The sequence below is a fragment of the Toxotes jaculatrix genome, chromosome 9, assembly GCF_017976425.1.
Source record: "Toxotes jaculatrix isolate fToxJac2 chromosome 9, fToxJac2.pri, whole genome shotgun sequence".
Lineage (NCBI taxonomy): Eukaryota > Metazoa > Chordata > Actinopteri > Toxotidae > Toxotes > Toxotes jaculatrix.
In genome coordinates this window covers 19,697,988-19,717,976 of record NC_054402.1, presented here as the reverse complement: position 1 = coordinate 19,717,976, position 19,989 = coordinate 19,697,988, and the positions used below count along the sequence as shown (strand labels likewise).

At 41.1% G+C, this 19,989-nt stretch overlaps 1 protein-coding gene across 2 annotated transcripts in view; it reads right to left on the bottom strand.

Moving 5' to 3' along the window:
* gdpd5b (glycerophosphodiester phosphodiesterase domain containing 5b) overlaps nucleotides 1-19,989 on the bottom strand; it is a 43,391-nt gene that overhangs the window by 1,450 nt on the left and 21,952 nt on the right. The window contains exons 3-16 of one of the 2 annotated variants that reach the window (XR_005894580.1): nucleotides 14,174-14,277; nucleotides 12,350-12,443; nucleotides 12,076-12,135; nucleotides 11,539-11,637; nucleotides 10,840-10,933; nucleotides 9,200-9,345; nucleotides 7,747-7,829; nucleotides 6,313-6,463; nucleotides 5,023-5,244; nucleotides 4,721-4,878; nucleotides 4,466-4,613; nucleotides 3,207-3,289; nucleotides 710-822; nucleotides 78-373 (exon numbers count right to left, since the gene is read on the bottom strand). Coding sequence is in view for 1 of the 2 variants with exons in the window: in XM_041046302.1 (XP_040902236.1) it covers nucleotides 710-822; nucleotides 3,207-3,289; nucleotides 4,466-4,613; nucleotides 4,721-4,878; nucleotides 5,023-5,244; nucleotides 6,313-6,463; nucleotides 7,747-7,829; nucleotides 9,200-9,345; nucleotides 10,840-10,933; nucleotides 11,539-11,637; nucleotides 12,076-12,135; nucleotides 12,350-12,443; nucleotides 14,174-14,277 (1,555 nt within the window). In the remaining variant the exon portion in view is untranslated. The remainder of the gene's footprint in view (nucleotides 1-77; nucleotides 374-709; nucleotides 823-3,206; nucleotides 3,290-4,465; nucleotides 4,614-4,720; nucleotides 4,879-5,022; nucleotides 5,245-6,312; nucleotides 6,464-7,746; nucleotides 7,830-9,199; nucleotides 9,346-10,839; nucleotides 10,934-11,538; nucleotides 11,638-12,075; nucleotides 12,136-12,349; nucleotides 12,444-14,173; nucleotides 14,278-19,989) is intronic. The other variant, XM_041046302.1, reaches the window with a different exon arrangement.

Genomic DNA, 19,989 nt, shown 5'->3' with positions numbered 1-19,989 from the left:
GTAACAGCGTGCAAAACTGAATTTAAATACAAGAAAATGATGAAGAACAACAATCAGCTGACACTGACATGGCTTACCTTTCGTCCCCACCACTAGACAGACTGGGGCGTCTATAAGCTCCCCTACACATAACGTTGTGTCCATTGGGAGGAATGTGGGTGAGATTTGGTGCATGAAGCGATGGATGAATGGATGAAGGGGAGAGGGGCAAAGTGGGCAAAGAGGTGTCAGGTAACGAGGGAGGAAACAGATGCATGGAATAAAAGGAGGAAGTCACTGCTGGCGGAGGAGATGGAGAGGAGGTAGGATGGACAGGAGGTGGTGCGCATCAACACACGAAGGATGGAGGAGGCAGGCGGCTACTGGGGCTGACCTTCAACAGGGAAAGAGAGGAAGAGGAGGAGGAGGAAGAGGAGGAGCAACAACATTCACAAATACTCAGACAGATGCATGCTGGGATGGAGTGACATGCTAGTGGGGCACCTGAAACTCAAGACGGCTCATTCCTCATCTTCAACTTAAAAGTATGAGATTGTTTTTGTCAATCACACTTGTCAGTTAATAAAAAAGAAAAAAGAAAAAAAGAAAAGGTACAATACAAAGAGAGGAATTTGTTTTTGAGTTCAGGGGCCCAGATAAACAACGACAAGAGCACACTACAAGACATCGAAGGCTGGACAACATGTACATATCCCTGTCAGCTCCCTACCAGAAAAGATGAGTTTCTCCTTCATGACGCTGATGTCTCGACTGGACCTCCTGACTGCGGCGCTCAGCATGATCTGTTCAGGGTTGTAGCTGCGCATGCCGCTCATCCGATACCTGCAGGGGGTCACATGTTAGGTCAGAAATCACCTTGAGACAATGAGGAGGTCACTAAATACTGCTGCCTCTGCTCACAATGTACAGTTTGAGGTTTAGTTTTGATTCACGGAAGAATCACACTTTAATATATTTATATATAAAATAATATATTTATATTCTAAATTCAGTTTAGATAAACACCTAAGACTGTGTGTATTGTACAGAGTTTTGAGATGAGCAAAATAAAAAGGGTTTATAAGCTGTACCTATTAATGGCTAATGAAGCATTTGCTAAAGCTTTATAAATCATTGATAAGCCATTGCCATGCCAGGTTGTGAACAATCAATTTGACTGTGTATTTATTAATAAAGTAGTTATAAGTGCTGATAATCCATAAATAAATGCTTCATAATTTGTTAAAAGAATTTTCTCTGCAGCTCTTTTCCAGTCATATGGTCCAACCAGTGAAGGGTATTTTTCAAAACCTGACAACCCTGAAGTTATGTTCACTAATGGCTTATAATTGATCTATTAAGCATTAGTTAATGACAAACTAACCATTAATAATGCAATTACAACTTGTACAGCCTTATAAATGGAGCCATATTAGAAAGTGTTAAGACAATATGTCACATTTTAGTGTCTACAATATACTATGGTGCTTTAATAGAACTAAGTAATCATAAAAAATTAAGCATTTTTCCTGCAGGTGCTCTGTCTATTGAAAACACCTAAATAATCATAAAGACGAACATTTTGATTTGTTTTGTGAAATGTTGCGACGGTGTTTAGTTAATCAGCATTTTTTATTTGCATAGAAGATCACTCCCTAACTCCCTCAGATTAGTATCAGTCAAGGCCGATGAATTCATTTCCCGTCTATGTTAAAATAATGTCCTTCTTTTAATGAACAGCCTTGATTTCAATTAACTTAACTGAAGAGCATTAGTCACAACAAACCACGACTAATGCACAGAGGCATTCAGACACAGGAATGCAAACAAGCGAGGCCTTAGTTCATTCGCTTCAATAAAAGCCAATCCTGAGGCACTTCCCCTGATGAATGCAGGTCCGTAGTTCATTTTGGACGTTTAGTCGTTTGGCTTAATAAGACACATAATAAATTTAAAATCTCAGTGGGGACTTAAAGCTGTGGATATTTTGTGCTGTGTGGGTGGAAAACATTAATTTTCCTCAGCCCACACAGATATAGACAAGAGTTTGTCCCACTAGAGGAAAGTGGCAGCAGTGCTTTTCAACGATTCAGGTGAGATAGAGAGGAGAAAGAGAGGAGAAAGAGAGAGAGAGAGAGAGAGAGAAAATAAATATAAAACAGTGGAAGAAACATGGAGAGAAAAACTGGATGGAGATTCATGTCATCATAAAAGACAACAAGCAATAAAACGATAGAGAAAGAATGGAAAAAAGACAGAGAGAAGGCAGAGAATGCCTCAAACAAAAGAATGATGGATAAAGACAGCGAAAGACAGAAAGAGGGTGAAAAGAGAGAAGACTTTGGGTCAGATAGGTGACCCAGTTACCTGATCATGTGATAGCTGAGAGAAGATGCCAGAATGCAGCAGAGGAGGAGAAGAGCATGCACATCGGGCAAAGGAGAGAGGGACGAGGAAGGAGAGGCGGAAGGACAAAAAAGGACAAAAGGAGGCAGGAGACAAGAGAGGTCAGTTTAGAAGCCAGCAGAAGCTACTGTAGAGCCTGACTAAGAAAAGCAAACCTGCACCGGATCATGAAAACAAAAAATAAATAAGTAAATAATCCCAGAAACAACAGGAGGACAGGCCATCTGTCTCAAAAACCACAACACACTCTCCAACAGAGGAACTGGATGGATGTGAAGAGTTCACACAGTTTAGCTCCGAGAAGACATGTTCATGTCTCCGTCACCACTGGTTCTGCCCACAGAGGCAGAAAGGGGGAGAGGACAGCAGAAATATAGTACATCACAACAGCTTACAAAACCACATAACAAAAACGTTCTTAAATAACCATTTGTGTGTATTTTCCAGCTTTTCATGTAAAGGTCATCATAACAAAATCATTTTAAAAAAGTGATGAAGAGCATAGTTATGTATGAGCTGTTATTTTCATGACGTGCTCCAGACAGAGACGTGTGTGCTGGGTAAAAGTGAGACAGACTGAATGAGACATGTAAGTGAATGGGACTTGTTAATTAGTGCTATGTGCTCGTATGAGTTTGGGTGTGAAAGAGAACAACAGGAGAGAGAGAGACACACACACACACACACATAGACACACACACAGAGAAAACATTACTTTCCCCCTCATTCAAAATGGAGAAACATTAACTCTTGCATAAGCTCCCACTTTACTGAGTTTTTCTTTTTTCTACAGTTACATCACTCTGTACCACTGTACTTACTTCTGCAAAATGAATATTCCTATGACTACAGCAAAGGAGATGAGGTCTGCAGACACCCACATCAGGCAGTATTCATGTGGTCTCTGGAAACACACACACACACACACACACACACACACACACACACACACACACACATATTATGGCAAGTCTAAATTTTGCCCACAGCAAGTTTATGGCAGGCTCCACCACTGGATGGTGATATATTATTATTAACAATACACGCGTCTTGCGTGAGCAGCAACTTCTTAAACATCTTGAAATGATATGTACAATACTCCTGCAAATAAACTCACAATCTGAGATTCTCTTATGAATAAATCCACAATTAATAAAATGCATTTAATGTATTTTAATAAAAAAAAACATGAGGCAATTTTGCACTTCTTTTAAATATACACTCTCGTCAACTGGCAAATATCACCAAGCAGAAAACCTGTCTGAAATAACTGGTGGCCTGATGATAAATATTTACCTACACTAACTCAGTGGCAGATTTCATTTGACTTAGATTCACAGGTCAAACTAACAGACAGTAGTGCAGATGCCCAACATCTCTGGCTTTCCCTGAACCACAGCACGGGGTCATGTAGAGCTCCCATATGGTGGCACAGATGGGAAAACCAGGCTGGTACGCTGCACAGTCGAGGCAGGTGAAACAATACCAGAGAGGCACAGTGTGGGCGCTACCCATGTTGAGAAGTTTCAGGAGACGCCTGAACTAGAAATCTATGAGTCATACTGTACAGGATACACTACAGTGATGATGCTTGTCTTTCCACTGTGCTGGGACTTCAGATGAGTGTGGGAAAGTAATAGGATCGCATGTTCAGTGTAGGAAATAAACACAGTAGATGAGCTCAGTTGAAAGCTAGGGTCCCTTGTTGATATCACCTGGTAAAATCCAATTTAGTCATGCAGAGGAGACAGACTGAAGAGACGCACCAAAGCCCTGACAATGAGCTTATAGCCAGTTCAGAGATGTATAAGATGCACACATCGCAGATGGAGTGTAACATATTAAAAAAAAGCATAAAACTTAATTTAATATGAAACACCTAGATCAATTTAAGTAAAGTTTTTCATACAAGAAATGCCACTACAGCCGAACAGAAAGGGGAAAAAGGTCACCCAGAGAACCTCAAACTTAATCTATCAAAAAACAAAAACAAACTTGTAAACAACAGTGCTCGGTTACAAAGAAAAGTGAAAAGTTCTAGACAAAGCTATAAGCTAGAAAGTATGTGATGGATCCTTACCATGAGCCAGATTGGGTAAGGCACCTTTATGAGGATATGCGGGGCCTCTGAAGACACCGAAGGCACCCCGCTGCACCAGAGCACAGAGTACAGCCAGGGCTCGTTGACAGTGTAGAGGGTGAGTTTGATGTGTCCCTCAGAGAACTCACTGAAACCAATCACACACATTCCAACACATAATGATAAATATAAACCGAGTATTAAGGTGTCAAACCTGATAACACACAGGGCTGTGTCTGTGTGTCACAGTCCTACCTGATTTCCTGTGTGCTGGCCTGATTGTATCTGAGCAACAGCCTGCTGATGCCCGACTGAGGGAGACTTTGAGGACTCCGTTTCTCCAGTGAGGTCTGGATCAGACCGGGCACCATCTGTCTCACCTGAGCCCTGTACTCATCTGGTGTCCACATCACCTACACACAGCACAATACACAGACCATGCTGTTGTTGAACACGCTGAAATATGTTTACAATACACAGACAGACTCCATGCTGTGGAGAGGACAAAGTGCAATGCAGACTTGCTCCATCTAAATGTTCAGTTCATATACACCTACCAGGCTCTGAGGAACCCCGGACTGCTGCACAGCGTGCAGTGTATCATTGATCCAGCTGTCGTAGCAGGGGTGCTCCGAAGGAGGTCTCGCGAGCCTGAAAACCACTGTGCTGTTATGATATGAGGCCATCTTTAAGAGCTGCTCCAGGCTGCACACACTCTGGTTGGCAATCAGAGTCTTCTCATGCGGGGACATGGTGTGCACCGTCCAGAAGGGGTCATCCTGAAACAGAGGGACAGAGCAGCACCAGGATATCACAAATGTATTTAACACGAGTAATATCGCTAGTTTTATGGTTTAAAATACAATTATTACAAGGTAATAGCTAATTCATAATCCTAATAGTTTCTTTGAATAAAAGGGTCCATCCAAGTGTTATTTAGACTGTTTGGACAACGCCTACAGGATATAAAAATAGAGGAATGTTTTTTCCTCATTTCTTTCACATCCTTTCTCGCCTCAGCGCTCCCTCACTCCTCATCAAAGCACACAGGAGAAAACGATCAGATGCTCCTCATTTATGCTCTTCAGTGGTGTGCTTCACTTCACTTTTCTGGCTAAAAAGAAAAGGATTTGTCATTTTAATGACACAGTTATTATATAATCAGGACATGTTTAGTGGCATGTCTGGGCAGACAATGGCAGTGGATTGTCATAACTGTAAAACGAAGTAATAAGGCTTTTCTTGGAATACAACGTCCAGCCACAATGGTGCGCACATGCAATGTAAATGGACTGAAGAGGAGAGTGGAGAAAGTAATGGAGATTCAAACGAATATTGACGCGGCGGAGGCAGAACAGTCATGCATCTATATGCACCAATCTGATCTCATAAAATCTAAGCTTCAGAAGAAAACATTTAAAAAACACACATTTTTCTTGTACACTGTGCGTTGCTGTATGGATCCATGAAGGGAAGAATAACCAGCTACCGGGACGGTCAGCATTTATACACACCTTTCATGGCTTGTTTGCCAGTGTATTTTCATACTGTTTGGCTCACGAGTCTGGCACGTCAAACAGGCTGAAAACACACAAGTCTGAAGCACTGTTTGACCCTGATCCACTCTACATGGAGGACAGAACCTCAAAAACATTAATGGATCTCAGTATTTAGATGAAACCAGAGCACGTCATAGAGGATCAATGACCGAGGACACACAGAGTACTCATGACTCAATGGGCTAATGGCCTTTATCGCACATCGCTGCACATCACGCTGTGAGAAAAGTAGAAATGGTTACGAAAATAATCCCCAAACTTAGTTCCTCATTAGCAACCAAAAAGTACCTTGAGGAACCACTGTCCTGCGTTGAGCTGTTGCAGATCTGTCCAGTTGAAGAACGAGGCATCTTCCATCTGTCGGTCTGGGAAAACCTTCTCTACGTCTGTGGTCCTCCGCAGGGTGCGGTCGTGCATCAGGAAAGGCACTCCATCCATGCTAGTGATCAGAGAGGGGTTCGGAGTTTTAAGGATACAAGTTGGAAAGGAAATGAGGGAAGAAAAAGGAGCGATGGTAAAAAGAACAGATGAATAATACACTAGTGTTCTTATTTCCATCATTATACAATGGTCACACAGAATGCTTCATTGTGATTGGCCTGTCTCTGATGTACCGGCTTCATCACCACTCACCCGTTCATTGATTATCCTTTACTGACATGAATCCTTCCATTATAGGTGCATTGATCATTTCTGTTTCACATCAATGAGATTAAAGGTTCAATTTCCTAATATTTGCTCGTCAAATTCTTGGCTGAAAACAATCCCTTTCTGTGTGTGAATGTATGTGTGAACTGTAAATTCCCAAAATATATTCATCAGGAGAAATAAAACTACTAAAAGGAAATAGGGGCAGAAAAATATGTTGGTATATTGTATGTGTCTGTGTGTGTCTGTGTGTGTGTCTGGTTTGTTGCAGCAGTGGAGTCTCACTGTCGCTCTGGCTGTCATCAAGTCTAATTACTCAGCACAGTCAGGAGCTCACCTGTCAGCGGCCGGCACCAATCACACAGCCATTCACCTCTCTTAGGACTGTACAGGGAACAGGATGAGCACAGACACACACAGACACACACTCAAACTGACACATACACATGGTGACAAGGTGGTTGCTAATACAGTAAAAGAGTCTGCAGCTTCTTAAAGTACAAGAGTTTAGTGACAATAACAAGAAACACACTACATTTGTAAAATACAGGCCCTACACACACACAAACACACAGCCGGCACCAACTAAGCAGCGCTCTCAACTTCTACACAACAGCTCATCCTCCATCACAGCACATGCATGAGCAGACATGTACACCCACTATCCATCATATACCATGGCCACTACAGCATCCACCCTCCCCATTTCCTCTTTCTTCCTCCAAGTGTGTCTCGTGGGGCTCAGCCTGTCACCTCCCATTATGTCTGTGATGTCATACCTCCATCTACTGACTGCTGATGTACTGATCTGCTGCTGCGCTGCTCAGGCCTGTTCAGTGCTACAGTCCTGTGACTGTAGCACTGAACTGAAATGAAGCCCAGTGTGAGCTTATCCTAGTGCTGGTATTTAGATAACCAGAATTTTATAGTCCATGAAAGTAAACGGTGAGGCAGAATCTAGACAGAGACTAAATAACCTTTCATTTATCTGGCTTCATCATTCTCTTGTATTGATCACACGTGTGTGTGTGTGTGTGTGTGTGTGTGTGTGTGTGTGTGTGTGTGTGTGTGTACCTGATAGCCACATCAGTCTCAAACCCAGTGACGTTCATCTGCAGAGCTCGCTGGAAAGACCACAGTGTGTTCTCTGGAGCAAGCTGGAAGCCACACACACAAAAACACAAAAGACAAACACACAATCATCACTTGGATGTAGTCCTATAACAATGACCTAATGGGTGACTTTACTGGCAGTTCTACTACTTGAAGAAAAAAACATGTCAGACAAAATGTGAGGTGAACATAAAACAAAATGTTTTTATTAATATATTTTAAGTAAATTTTAAAAAGCAAACATTAGCGTGTTGTATTGCAGATGTATGTGAAAATAGACTCTTTCCTGTGAACACAAAGGAATGTTGTGAAATAAAAAAAAAAGGGTAGCGCCCCTCTTATGTCAAGTCAAGGTTATGATCAATACCAAGCCAGTAGGTTAAACATCACTTGCTAAAAAAAGCACCTTCCTATGAGACTCTGTGAGTAAAGCTATCGACTGGGAACCACAGGATAGGAATGATGCTTTAATCAATACAGAGTCCTTCTGGGAAACTGAGTCCAGTCATGTGATTTCTTTTTCCAGGGGGAGTTTCTTACAGCCTCACAGAGCCACTCCTAATTTTAGATTCCACCGTGAGGATCGATCGCTGTACACAAATACCACAAGAAGCAGGGCGTGTTTTTGAGCGCGTGAATGACTGTGAATAACAAGAAATTCACCGTCCTTCTCCTGCCAAGTGTTGCATAATACACAGCGGTTTATTGTGCCAAGTAAATAAATCCTTCTGCAGTTAACGTTTAGAAGCATTAAAATTAATCCAAGCACATAAATCAAATATCAAAAAAAATGAAAATGTGCTTTGGTGTGCATAAACCATATTAATGTGGCCTCCTGATGCATGCTTAACTAAGAGGCTCTGACAAAGACTCTGAAACATTGTGGTGTCTAAGATTTGATCGGTGAGAGAGGTGAACACAGCTGAAGGGACACAAATGAAACAGATCATGAAAGAAATCTACAATCGATTCTCTTTCACATCAAGCTGAAAATTCAATAATCGTCTCTGCACGTCTTTGTCTTTCGCAGGAATAAATATACAAAATCCTGCAGGAAAAATATCCCTACCATACATCTGGCAGCGAAAAGCTCCAGTCTGGGTAACGTTTGTGGACTATTTTCAGCTGCAGGACCACAAGGTCATTAATAGACTAGAATAGCTCTGGGAAAAGCAGGAGAAGAAATATTAATGAAAAATGACGGGGGACAAATATCTATAAAAGCAGAACAGGTTTTTCCTCTGCCTGTTCCAAATCAAACTGGGTGAGAGGCTCCATTTTCTGAGCGGCTCACTATCATCAACATCGCTGAGGTTTAGGGTTCGATTCTCTCTGGAGCCACTATCAGGTAGCTAAAAGTCACTTGTCTTATATTCCCACATTCTGGATGAATGATAGAGATCAGCTGACTTACCATGGGGGCTCCCTGGTGACCAATGACATCGGGACGTGGTTTGAGGGTGGTGGGCTCCATGATGCAGGGGGAGGTGATGTAGAGGGGCATAACATAGAGTCCCAGTAACACGCTGAGATACAGCAGCACGACCACCACCTGGAACACTGATACAAGACAGATGATAATAATTACAGAGGTTGAAAGTATAGTTCACATTTTAGGAAATACCCTGATTTAATTTGTTACTGAGAGTTAGATTAGAAGAATGACACCAGTTTCACATCTGTATCGTAAATATTAGCTTAGCTTAGCATAGAGCCTAGAAACAGGGGGAAACAGCGAGCCTGTCTTTGTCCACCTCTGAAGCTCACAGTTAACATCTTGTTTGTTTACAGGGAGTTTTGTAGCAGATTTTGTTGCCCTTGGACAACGGTGATATAATTTCTCTGATCTAACTTTAAACAAGAAAGTAAATAAACATATTTTCCAAAACTATTTCAATTAATTTACAAAAAAAAACGCATACAAATTTGTACTGCTTATAATCTTTCTATTGTAGTTTTACACGTGTTAAAATGTGACAAGTTTTTGGCAAATAATTGCCTTTGCATTGTAGCAGAGAGAAAATGTATGTGACATATAGGACTCCTGTTCAGTTTCCACAGAGATGTGTGATGGAAGCAGTCAGTGATGTTCAGCGCCGTTTATATCTACACACAGCGGCCAACAACTTCCACATGAGGGGCCAAGGACATACACTTTCCCAGCATACACCTCAGTATAAATGAGCAATGACGGCTGCGAATGTACACACACACACACACACACACACACACAAGGGAATGTATTTGTTTCAAGGTCAGCTGTAGGGCAGGGTTGAGTAGACAACTCCTGTTACACACAGGAGATTCACAGCTCTCATCCACTCACACACACACTCTCTTTGGTATTCAGACACTAATCTGCATTACAGCAATGATGCTACAGTGAGGACTAATCTGGCCAAGGCCTGTCCCCCTCTTCAAAATCTTAAAAAGCAGAACTAAAATATGTAGCTGAAGCATCCATTTCATTCATTTTAAATGTCTATCACTAGTACTAGCTAGAAAGTGCCTTGACCAAAACAACTCACTGGAAGTAAAATTCTCTTAGCCACATGTAACTTTATATTAACTTAGACTGTTACTTGGTCATGTACAATTTTACAATGTGCATGACTGACTGATATTTACAAGATCAACAGCATACGCAATAAATGCTATTGATATCTGGCCATAATTTCTCCAGATGACAGTAAAACTGGCGCGCGCACACACACACACACACACACACACACACACACACACACACACACACACACACACACACACACACACACACACACACACACACACACACACACACACACACAGTGCTGCTAATCCCCTGAAACAGTCCTGCACTTGAGGAGAAAACAATCCAAGGTGTCCTGGCTGGAAAACATCACATGAGCCCGCAGGAATGTTCGTTATCTCCGACACCCTGGGTGGAGGTCCTGGCCTCTGTCTACATAGTGTTAATCATTCACCACTCTTCCTGCGCCTGTGTGTGTGTTTATGTGGCAGACTGTTACATCAGGTAACAGTGACTCGTATTCTGTGTCGCAAAAGTAAACGTACTTGTTTTTTCTGCGCGGGCGACCTGTCCGGCCACAATCCAAGACAGCGCCGTGACCGCAGCAAGAGCTCCTATGTGCAGGAACGGACCTGTAGCCTGGACAGAGATGTGAGACAGAGTAGAAAGGATGGAAGGAGGAAGAAAAAAAAAGAAAGAAGATATAGAGAAATTGAGATAAAGGGGAAAAAAGAGAGATAAGGGAAAGACAATCAGGACAGATGACAAAAGAGAAGAGAAACAAAGACAGGCATGAAATTACAGACATTGTCTGGGGTTAAGACACTGGTAACGCTATTCAGAGATAATAGCTATAATTTGCACTGGCATTCAGTTTTAACGGCATCTGTTTGAGTGGAACTGTGCATCCACTTCAATAATGGTGGTGCAATAATCTCACAGGGGTGCACTAATTATGCACTTCTCACAACTGGTTGAATGTCGTTGCTAATTGTTACCAAGATAAATGCAGATCGAGTGTCGTGTCTCTACAGTATACACAGTATATTACACTTTGTTCCATATGGAACAAGATATTGTAAAAAGATATGGAGAGCTTTTAAACAACTGAAGTGCCTCAGTGCCTCTTCACTATTGACCGTCCAAAAATTAATAATAAAAGAAGAAGAGGGAAAAAAAAATAGAGTGATGTCAAGCGTATCAAAAAGCAGCTTTGGGGCTTTCCTGTTTCACAGCCTGCTGACCTGCAGCGAGATGGGGATGACATCCCACTCTTGCCCCCATGTTTGACAGACAGATATCACCCCAACGATGGTGGTGAGCAGAGCAGCAGTCACTCCTATCTGTGTGGACAGAGAGAGAGAGATGCAGAAAATCAGAGAGGCTGTCACTTTGGAAACACACACACACCACAGAATAACCCTGAATAGCTCCGGGCCCTCTCACACCTCCAACAGTGTTTGGCCCTTGTGTTTGGTTTGCTGATAGTATTCTCAAGCAGGTCATTTACTGGGATTTCACAAGCCTCCTGGGACAACACGATCCAAACCGTAAGTTCAGGACAAGTCCAGCTGATTGGCACTGAATGAACGCACACGCAAGCACCATGCAAACAGATAAGTGTATAAACACGGCCGCCAACACACACATGGACACCAACAGAAAGAATGATACATATATACAGTGTATATATAAAACTCATCCACCTTTTCCTACCTCCCATTTTTTTCCCACCACCCACACTCACACAAACACACTTGCTCCCACGTTCGGCGCATTACCTTATGGAGCCAGTGCAAATTTAACTGTTGCCCAAGCGCAATGTGGCAAAGTGCTAAAACCTGGAAAAAAAGAAAACAAAAAACAGATACAGATAAGTGTACAAGTTTCAAAAACAGGTCTACTGCCTCACAGATCTCAGCTTGCTCAGCACCACCATGGGACTACTTTTGATCGGCAACGCAAACAGACAATTCAAAAGCTGCCTCGACAAGACATTATCGTAAGCACAACATGTTTAGCACCTCCTTAGTGAGTATTTGATGTGGTACTAACCACTAAAAATGCAATATAGGTGAAGCCAGCGGCGGTGGTGGCCAGGATGGGAACAGTGCCATCACTCCACTCTCCAGAGCGGTTGTAGAGGGACCTGCAGGAACAAGCGAGTAGATGAGGTTTGTCGTTATTTGTCCGTATCAGTTTCTAATGTATCTACAAGACAGGTACAACCCCAGTTAAAAAAAATGAGGACACACACTGTACAAAATGAAAGCCGTGTGAGCTACTGGTAGACTGTTGGTGTTTTGAAGGTCTCTGACCTACAGGCAGACACCCTCGAGCTTAATGCTTTATTGTTGCAATAAAATAACATAAAGACAAAGACGGCAGCCTCAGTGACCACAGACATTATTGCGGGGCCATAGGAGATTATGTGACTGTTATTATTAATGGATGGATGGCGAATTATTGACAGCTGGTTTCTGTCTTGTGGACGAGCCTCAGTGTGGGAGACAGACAGCAGAGACAACAACAAGAGAGTTTTTTTTTTTCTCTGCAAACACATGCAGCCCGACATACACACACATGCGCACATGCATAAATATACATGCATGTCGCTCTGAGCTGTAACGCTCAAAAGATTGACACTGGGTCTATCAAGAGGCTCACAGCTGCAGAGCAAACACAAGTGTGTAAGTGTGTGTGTGAGTGTGTGTGTGTGAGTGTTTTGACATGGCAGCCAGGGCCTATAGAACTAATTACATTCAAAGCCTTATCAGTGATTCCAGTGGCACAGAGTCACAGCAGGGTCACTTAGCACTGATGCTCCCAGCCTTTTATGAATACATTTATACCACAGATGGACCGGGACACTCCCTGCTGCTAAATCACTAGAACACATAAGGACAGGGATGTCATCTCTGTGATTATCTGTGGAACCCACACAAAAAGCAGGACATTTGTGCACTTCCAATTAAAAAGGAATGGCAAATATCTGGCCACCAAAACAGACATGCAGAGATAAAGAGAAAACGCACAAGTGAGATTGCTGATAAAGCTGGGCTGGGTGGCTGTTTGGGGAACAGAGAAAAAAAAAGAGAATGGAGAATATACACACAGCAAATGATGTTTAAAAAAAAGGCTATTAGAAGGTAAACTGTAGGGAAACGGGAGAGGAAAAAGGGAACTGGGATATCACAGAAAAAAAAACTACAGTGGGAAAGGAATGTGGGAAGAGGCAATGGAAGGCAATGAATGACAATAAAAGGAAAAGGTGACATTGTAGAGGCCCCTGAGAGCAGGAGGAGAGGGGGAGGGGAAAGCTAGCTGCCAAGAAAGACCAGTGTATGTGACATTATGGGACACAGCAGTTGCCATTTTGTACAAAAGCATTTAGAAGAACCTTTTATAACATGACTTATGTAAGACTTAAAACAATACCCAATTTCACATTTTATTTACAGTTACCCTGCAATGTGAATATACTGAATTTCAGCAGCATCTTTTGTATTAAATCATGGTGTTACCTGCACTTTAAGGAAAATTGTATGTGGGGTTTGAAAAGACGTGAACTCCACTTATGGGTTTGGAATAAATATTGTTGAAATGTTTTCAGAATTTCTTCATAAGAAATGAGTGACGTACAGTATAGGAAATGTTTGGCGAGCCATTTCTCCGTTATGTAATGGTGTAATCTGTGAGGGGCTGGGTGAGCTCTGCTCAGATTAAGGCAGAAGACAGATTAAACCGATGATTTGGGAAATCAGTTAGCCGACAGAGCACGGACAGGATCTATTTACAGCCAAAACAATATGGTGACAGACGTCTGGCCCAGGTTTTGACATGACAACACATGCACAGTCAGTTTGGTTGTGTACTCACCAGTTGAATTCATTGTAGTCATTATGTGCCTCCCACCAGAAGTAGAACCAGACCAGCAGCAGACAGAAGGTAAAAAGGAGGATGAGGGACCACAGCAGCTCCCACTGCACACACACACACACACACACACACACACACAAATGCAATCCATTATTTCTGTGGCTCCACTATATTTAATCAGAATTTGATAAGACTAATAGCATATTCACTGCTCCATGTGCTCCATGGTGTGACAATTAGTGCAGAACAGCTCTGAATGATGGCAAAACAAAGGAAATACCCACTAGAAAAATTCTCCTGCTGTGCAAACATTATTATTTTATCCAATTATAGCAATACTAATATTATTTTTATACAAAGTCCTCCAATACACATTCAGTGTAACTTATTGGACTGACAAGCACAACTTCAACTTTTCCAGAATATCTTCAGAGACTGGCAGAGCTCATTGCAAGTAAACTTTCAACAAACTTATCTACTTTGAGAACATAATGTCAACCTGGCTGCTGACCTTTGTAGAGAGTATTCCCAAATACACTTTGCTCATTATCAAGCAATGACTTTTAATAACTGCACATGCAAGCTGATTAATTACGGTCCTCGTCTGTCATGCACTTTCGTACCGTGGCAAATATTAAACTGGCTACATCTTCAGAAACTCAGACAGAAAAAGCACACCTTGGTCATACTCAGGAGGACACGTGCATACAGACAGACTCGTCTCTATCTTTCCCCGTGTACATTAAATCCGTCTACACTTTTGCTGTGATTCAGACAAGAACCTTTTGAGGTTTTTTTTTTTTTTTTTTTTTTGTAAAGTCCAGAGAACTGTTCATCATTTAAAGAAAAGTCAGAGAACCTGAGCAGCTACCATGTTGGCTGACGTCTGCTGGTTAACACACACGTATATACAATATTAATAGAACAACATCTCTAGGTTAAAGAGGAATAGGACATTTACATTTTCTCATTTGGCAGATAGTTTTATCCAAAGTGACTTATGTGAGTGACAACATTAAAGCTTCAGTACAGTAGGAGACCTTGAAGTAAGTACTAAGAACTAAATCTGTTCAATAAGATAAAGTGCAAGGAGATCAGCTAAAGAAGTAAGTGCTAGTTAGGCGTGTTAGGGAGTCAGAATGTTCACTGCTCCATGACGTGAGGAGCGAACACGTTTATCAGCTGACGCCAGTGAACATATAAAGTGAAAGGTTATGAGAAAACAACACACATATTTTGATAAGAAGAGTAGGGAGGCCAACTCAGTGACTTTCATTTTATGTAATCTGGAAAAATTGCACAATGGAACATTTTCTCAGAAAACCTCCCCTTTAGACATAAGTCAGCTGTGACTGTCATTATAGAGGTGTTTAGAACATAAGAAGGCAACGAAAGGCAAGAGACATTTGGCAAAATGCATGCATACATTTGCATAAACAAAGTGTATTTACATTAGATCAGTGTGTTTTTTAATACAAAAACCAGAAGTCAGTTATGTGATTAGTCGATAATTGATTAATCAGAGTAGACAGGCCTAACATTCACTGGTTCCAGCTCCTCACATGTGAAGATTTGCTGCCTCTGTCTGTTCTACATCTGTAAATTCAATCTCTCTGGGATCTGGACTGGTGGTGGGACAAAACAAGCAATGTGAAGATTTCCCTTTGAGTTCAGAAAACCCAGTGAAACCCAGTAAATGATTAACTAAAAAACAAAGAAACAACAGACTAATCCATATGTATGATAATGCTTCCTAAATATAAAATCACCTCTACGTGTGGATGATATACACCGTACGTCAAAATGAAAACTCTCAGTCAAGCAGTCACCTTGAATGTATTATGTGTGGGTCAAGGATCAGATTATTATCGCCTCAACAAGCTGATGCGACACACATCAGACAGGCTGCCTAACCTGTTTATATCTGGTCTCATTCTCGCTGTTTAGTACGGAAGTTTTGAATCATAAATAAAATCTCCTGTCTGAAGCTTATTTGAAGAGGTTTCCCACCTGGGTCAGACTTAACTTGGAAATCGTGACAGAATAGAGATGCATCATTTAATTTCTGGGCTTAGTTTTATGGCATGTCAGTGATAAGTTGTACAAAAAAGGGAAACAAGCTTAGGGGAATGCTGATTCAATCCCCTGTCATATTTGGGCATGCCTTCTGAACAAAGTTTCAGAAGTGTTAGAAAAAAACCTTTATTATGTAAGAATACCCTCTTACATCAGATAATATGGGCACCATCCAAATAATAATGGGCTGCACATGTCTGTTTTTTCAACAAGTAAATAACCCTAAAAAAAAAAAAAAAAAAAAAAGAGCTATCTTTTTAGAAAAAGCAAATAGTTTGACTTTTCTGGGGGTTTATCTTTATTTTTTTTAACCTTCTCTGCAAAACACACAACATTTACTAACATCATAAATGTTGTCTTATGACAAAGAGTGCAACAAATCAATTCGAGGAACAAAAAGGTTACCGTGGTCTCTGTGGGAGGCAGCTCTGCTCACTGATGAGAAAGCGCCGACCCTGGTTCCCATGGTCCTTAATGACTACCTGGGAACACCTGGGAAATCTGACCTTGCTCCTGAGAAGTGACATTGTTCAACCCCCACTCTCTCACTCCTCCACCCCCCCCCCCCCCCTACTCCCCTCTGGATTATGATGGATGCGACCTGAGATGCCCCTGAGAGAGCTGAGATGGTGTGGTCAATAAGTTGTAATAACTGAGGGCTCTTTAATTAATCAGATCATCTGTTAAACTGTGTGTCATTGCAGAGATCTAATGCTAAAGATGGGATTTTATTATTCATCATTAACACACACCACTCTATTGGTCTGAATATGTAAATTAGGCATCTGTTATTTCTGGATAAATCTAAATCTTTCATTTCCAGGAGAGAAAGTCTCTCACAGTGTATTAGTGGATTAGTGGATATTTTGGATGTTTTATTTAGGTTACTAAAGGTTCAGGTTTATAACTGTAACCGTGTTATTGTATCAAAAACAGAGCCTTGAAGAACAGCTTCCATTTCTCAGTTAGTGGAGATTTAAACACCCTGATAGGCCTGATACTCTTGCTTCCTGTCTTGCAGCTAACTCAGCAGCAGAGCTCGTCCAGCCTGACATGACTTGGCCTGCCCTGGCCACATCACATTAACATTCTGCATGACTAGCATTTTATTTGGGCACAACACCCCATGGCACAGACTGACAGTGCGGCAACCGAAAATCTATCAGAACATCACAAGCTCTGGGAATGAGGCTGTTTGAAGAGCACTGCAAGCTAACGGTCGCCCAGAGCTTTGCTCTGATAATCATTCAGACTAGTGTTATGATGTTCGTCCCTTGGAGAAATCATAGAAGACAAAGAGGACAAAGTTCTCCTTGGGAAAATTCATAGCTATTAAATTGGTTTTAATTCAAATAAAATTATGTGGTTGAGCTTTAATTAAAAAGTAACTTTAACACATGTAGCCCAAACAGCTGCAATAGTTAAGATTAGAAACATTTTAAAAAGAATGAACGAATTTGCTCCCTAAAGTATAAATGGAAAAAAGGATGGAAGTCATAGCCTAAGTTATATAAAAAAAACTTCCCTGCTTAAAATAGGATTAAATGGATCAAGGCAAATATCTATGGAGAATATAAACACTCATATTAAAACCTAAAAAGGGCACATTCCATAAAATCCTCCACCTGCACTTTGCTCATTAAACTTCCTGCAAGCAGCGGAGTCATAAATGCTAAACAGGTCTTAGGAATGTATCTACTAAGGATTCATAGCCATTTCCTGACACTATGATGTATATATCGTAGCAGACTCACCACCGCAGCAGAGGACATTGTGTCACTGATTTTAACATCTGAGGAGAGCAGGTGTGGAGAGAAGAGTGGAAGAGCATGTAAAGTACCTTTACAGGGGCTGTGGACCACTGTAGTACAGGAGAGAAGAGCAGCTTTCTGCTTCCCTTTGTGGCTGTCAGTCTGATTTTCTTTTTTTTAATTTGTCTTGACTTTAAATGACTCACAGCAGGTCCAGTATAGTGGATTATGAGCCAATAACATATTTATTAGATAGGCTTACGGGATTGTTTTTCTCTGTCTACAGCAATAATCTTGTTAAGTTTAGGGTTTAAGAACCACTTATAATGTCCGACATAATCCTAGGAGAACTTTTTTGATACCATCAGTGATATCCTTGTTGAGCTCACACCATCAAGCCCTTTAGTTAATATTTCCTCATCTGTCTGATCAAAGCTCCAAAATAGCATCTCCCTTTTATATCAAGTTCATTAGTAGAGAACATTTGTGCTTTGTTGTGTTCTACATGTGCATATGAATAGTCTTAAAAAGTATCAGTCTGAATTTAGTTCATTCAAATGAACTTAATAGCAGCCAGGCTTCATTTACATCATTAGTATTATTTAATAAACCACTAAACCAAAAACTTTTTGCAGCCCTGATGGCAAACTGTCATAAGCACGGTGAATATCTCTGCTTTGTGTCTGGAGTACCACGAGGGTCAGGTTTACCGTACCAATTTACTGTGGTAGAGTAGTGTACAGAGATATATGGTCTCCTAAGGTGACTTTTAAATAAAAAAATTAAATTGTGTGTAGACTTGCTGGCGTTTCTTTCTGTGTGGTCCTTTGGAACAGCCACCACCAATGTGGTGCCCAATCAAATTAAAACCAGGAAAATAAGGCATGCACAGATCGCGGTCAAATTAAAGGCAATAGCAGCATTAAGCTCACTCTGCAATGTTTGGTTACAGAGGTTTTCTGATCTTCATTTCCTCCTTTTCCTTATGACTGCGGTTCCTAGTGATAACACTAACATGACTGAACAATCGGTGTGTGCTCTCTTTTAATCCTCCAAGAATGTTTCAATATGTCAAACGGGATCAGGGCAACAATATGGTGTCCACAGAAGGGTTATTATTCATGCTCAGCAGAGACACCACTGCACAGTGTACGCATGCACGGGCATGCTTGCTTACTTAGACTCACATAATAAAATCACACACACGTGTTGTGTTACTATCAAAACAAAGCATATAGCAATACTATCTACTCTGATTTGCATCTGATTTGCAAGGTAACCTGGAGACAGACATGACACAGACAGACAGACACACCAGGACGCTATAAAAAAGTAAATAAATAATGCACTTGCACACCAAAACTAGTCATTCTGCACATTCACAAGTCAAGCATGCATTGTTGTGTATGAATGTAAATCTTCTTCAAGCTGTCAAACATGCAAATATAGCTACAATACACGAGCATACTGGGCTTAGCTCTGACCCCCTTTACAGCAGCGCACAGGGAAAGAAAACAGGCCAACAGCCAATAAATCACACGGGCAAGCATATGGATAACCAGTATAATAATAACTACACACATTTCTTCCACAGCATTCTCTTAAAGAAATACAGTATGAGGGTTACATGAAGACGTGGTGCCTGTGTCATGTGCAGTGTGTCACTGTGTCGATACCACTTTAACAAGATAACTTTCAACACTGACTTATGAACTTCTGGCAGTGATAAAACTCCTTTCCTGCGAACTGCACTTTCTGTGGGTTATTGAACAAACCGATAAATAATAAGATTAGTCATCAGAGGGAAGACAAATACTAACTATTGTACTGACTGTACTAAGAGATGTTGACAATGTCTAAAGAAGCATAATACCTAAGCTTAGAGAACATGTAAATGCAACTAATTTATTCATTTTTACTAGTTTATTATATATTTACATTTTTAGCTATGTTTTGACAGCTAACATCAGGGTTTCCTCTAACAAAATA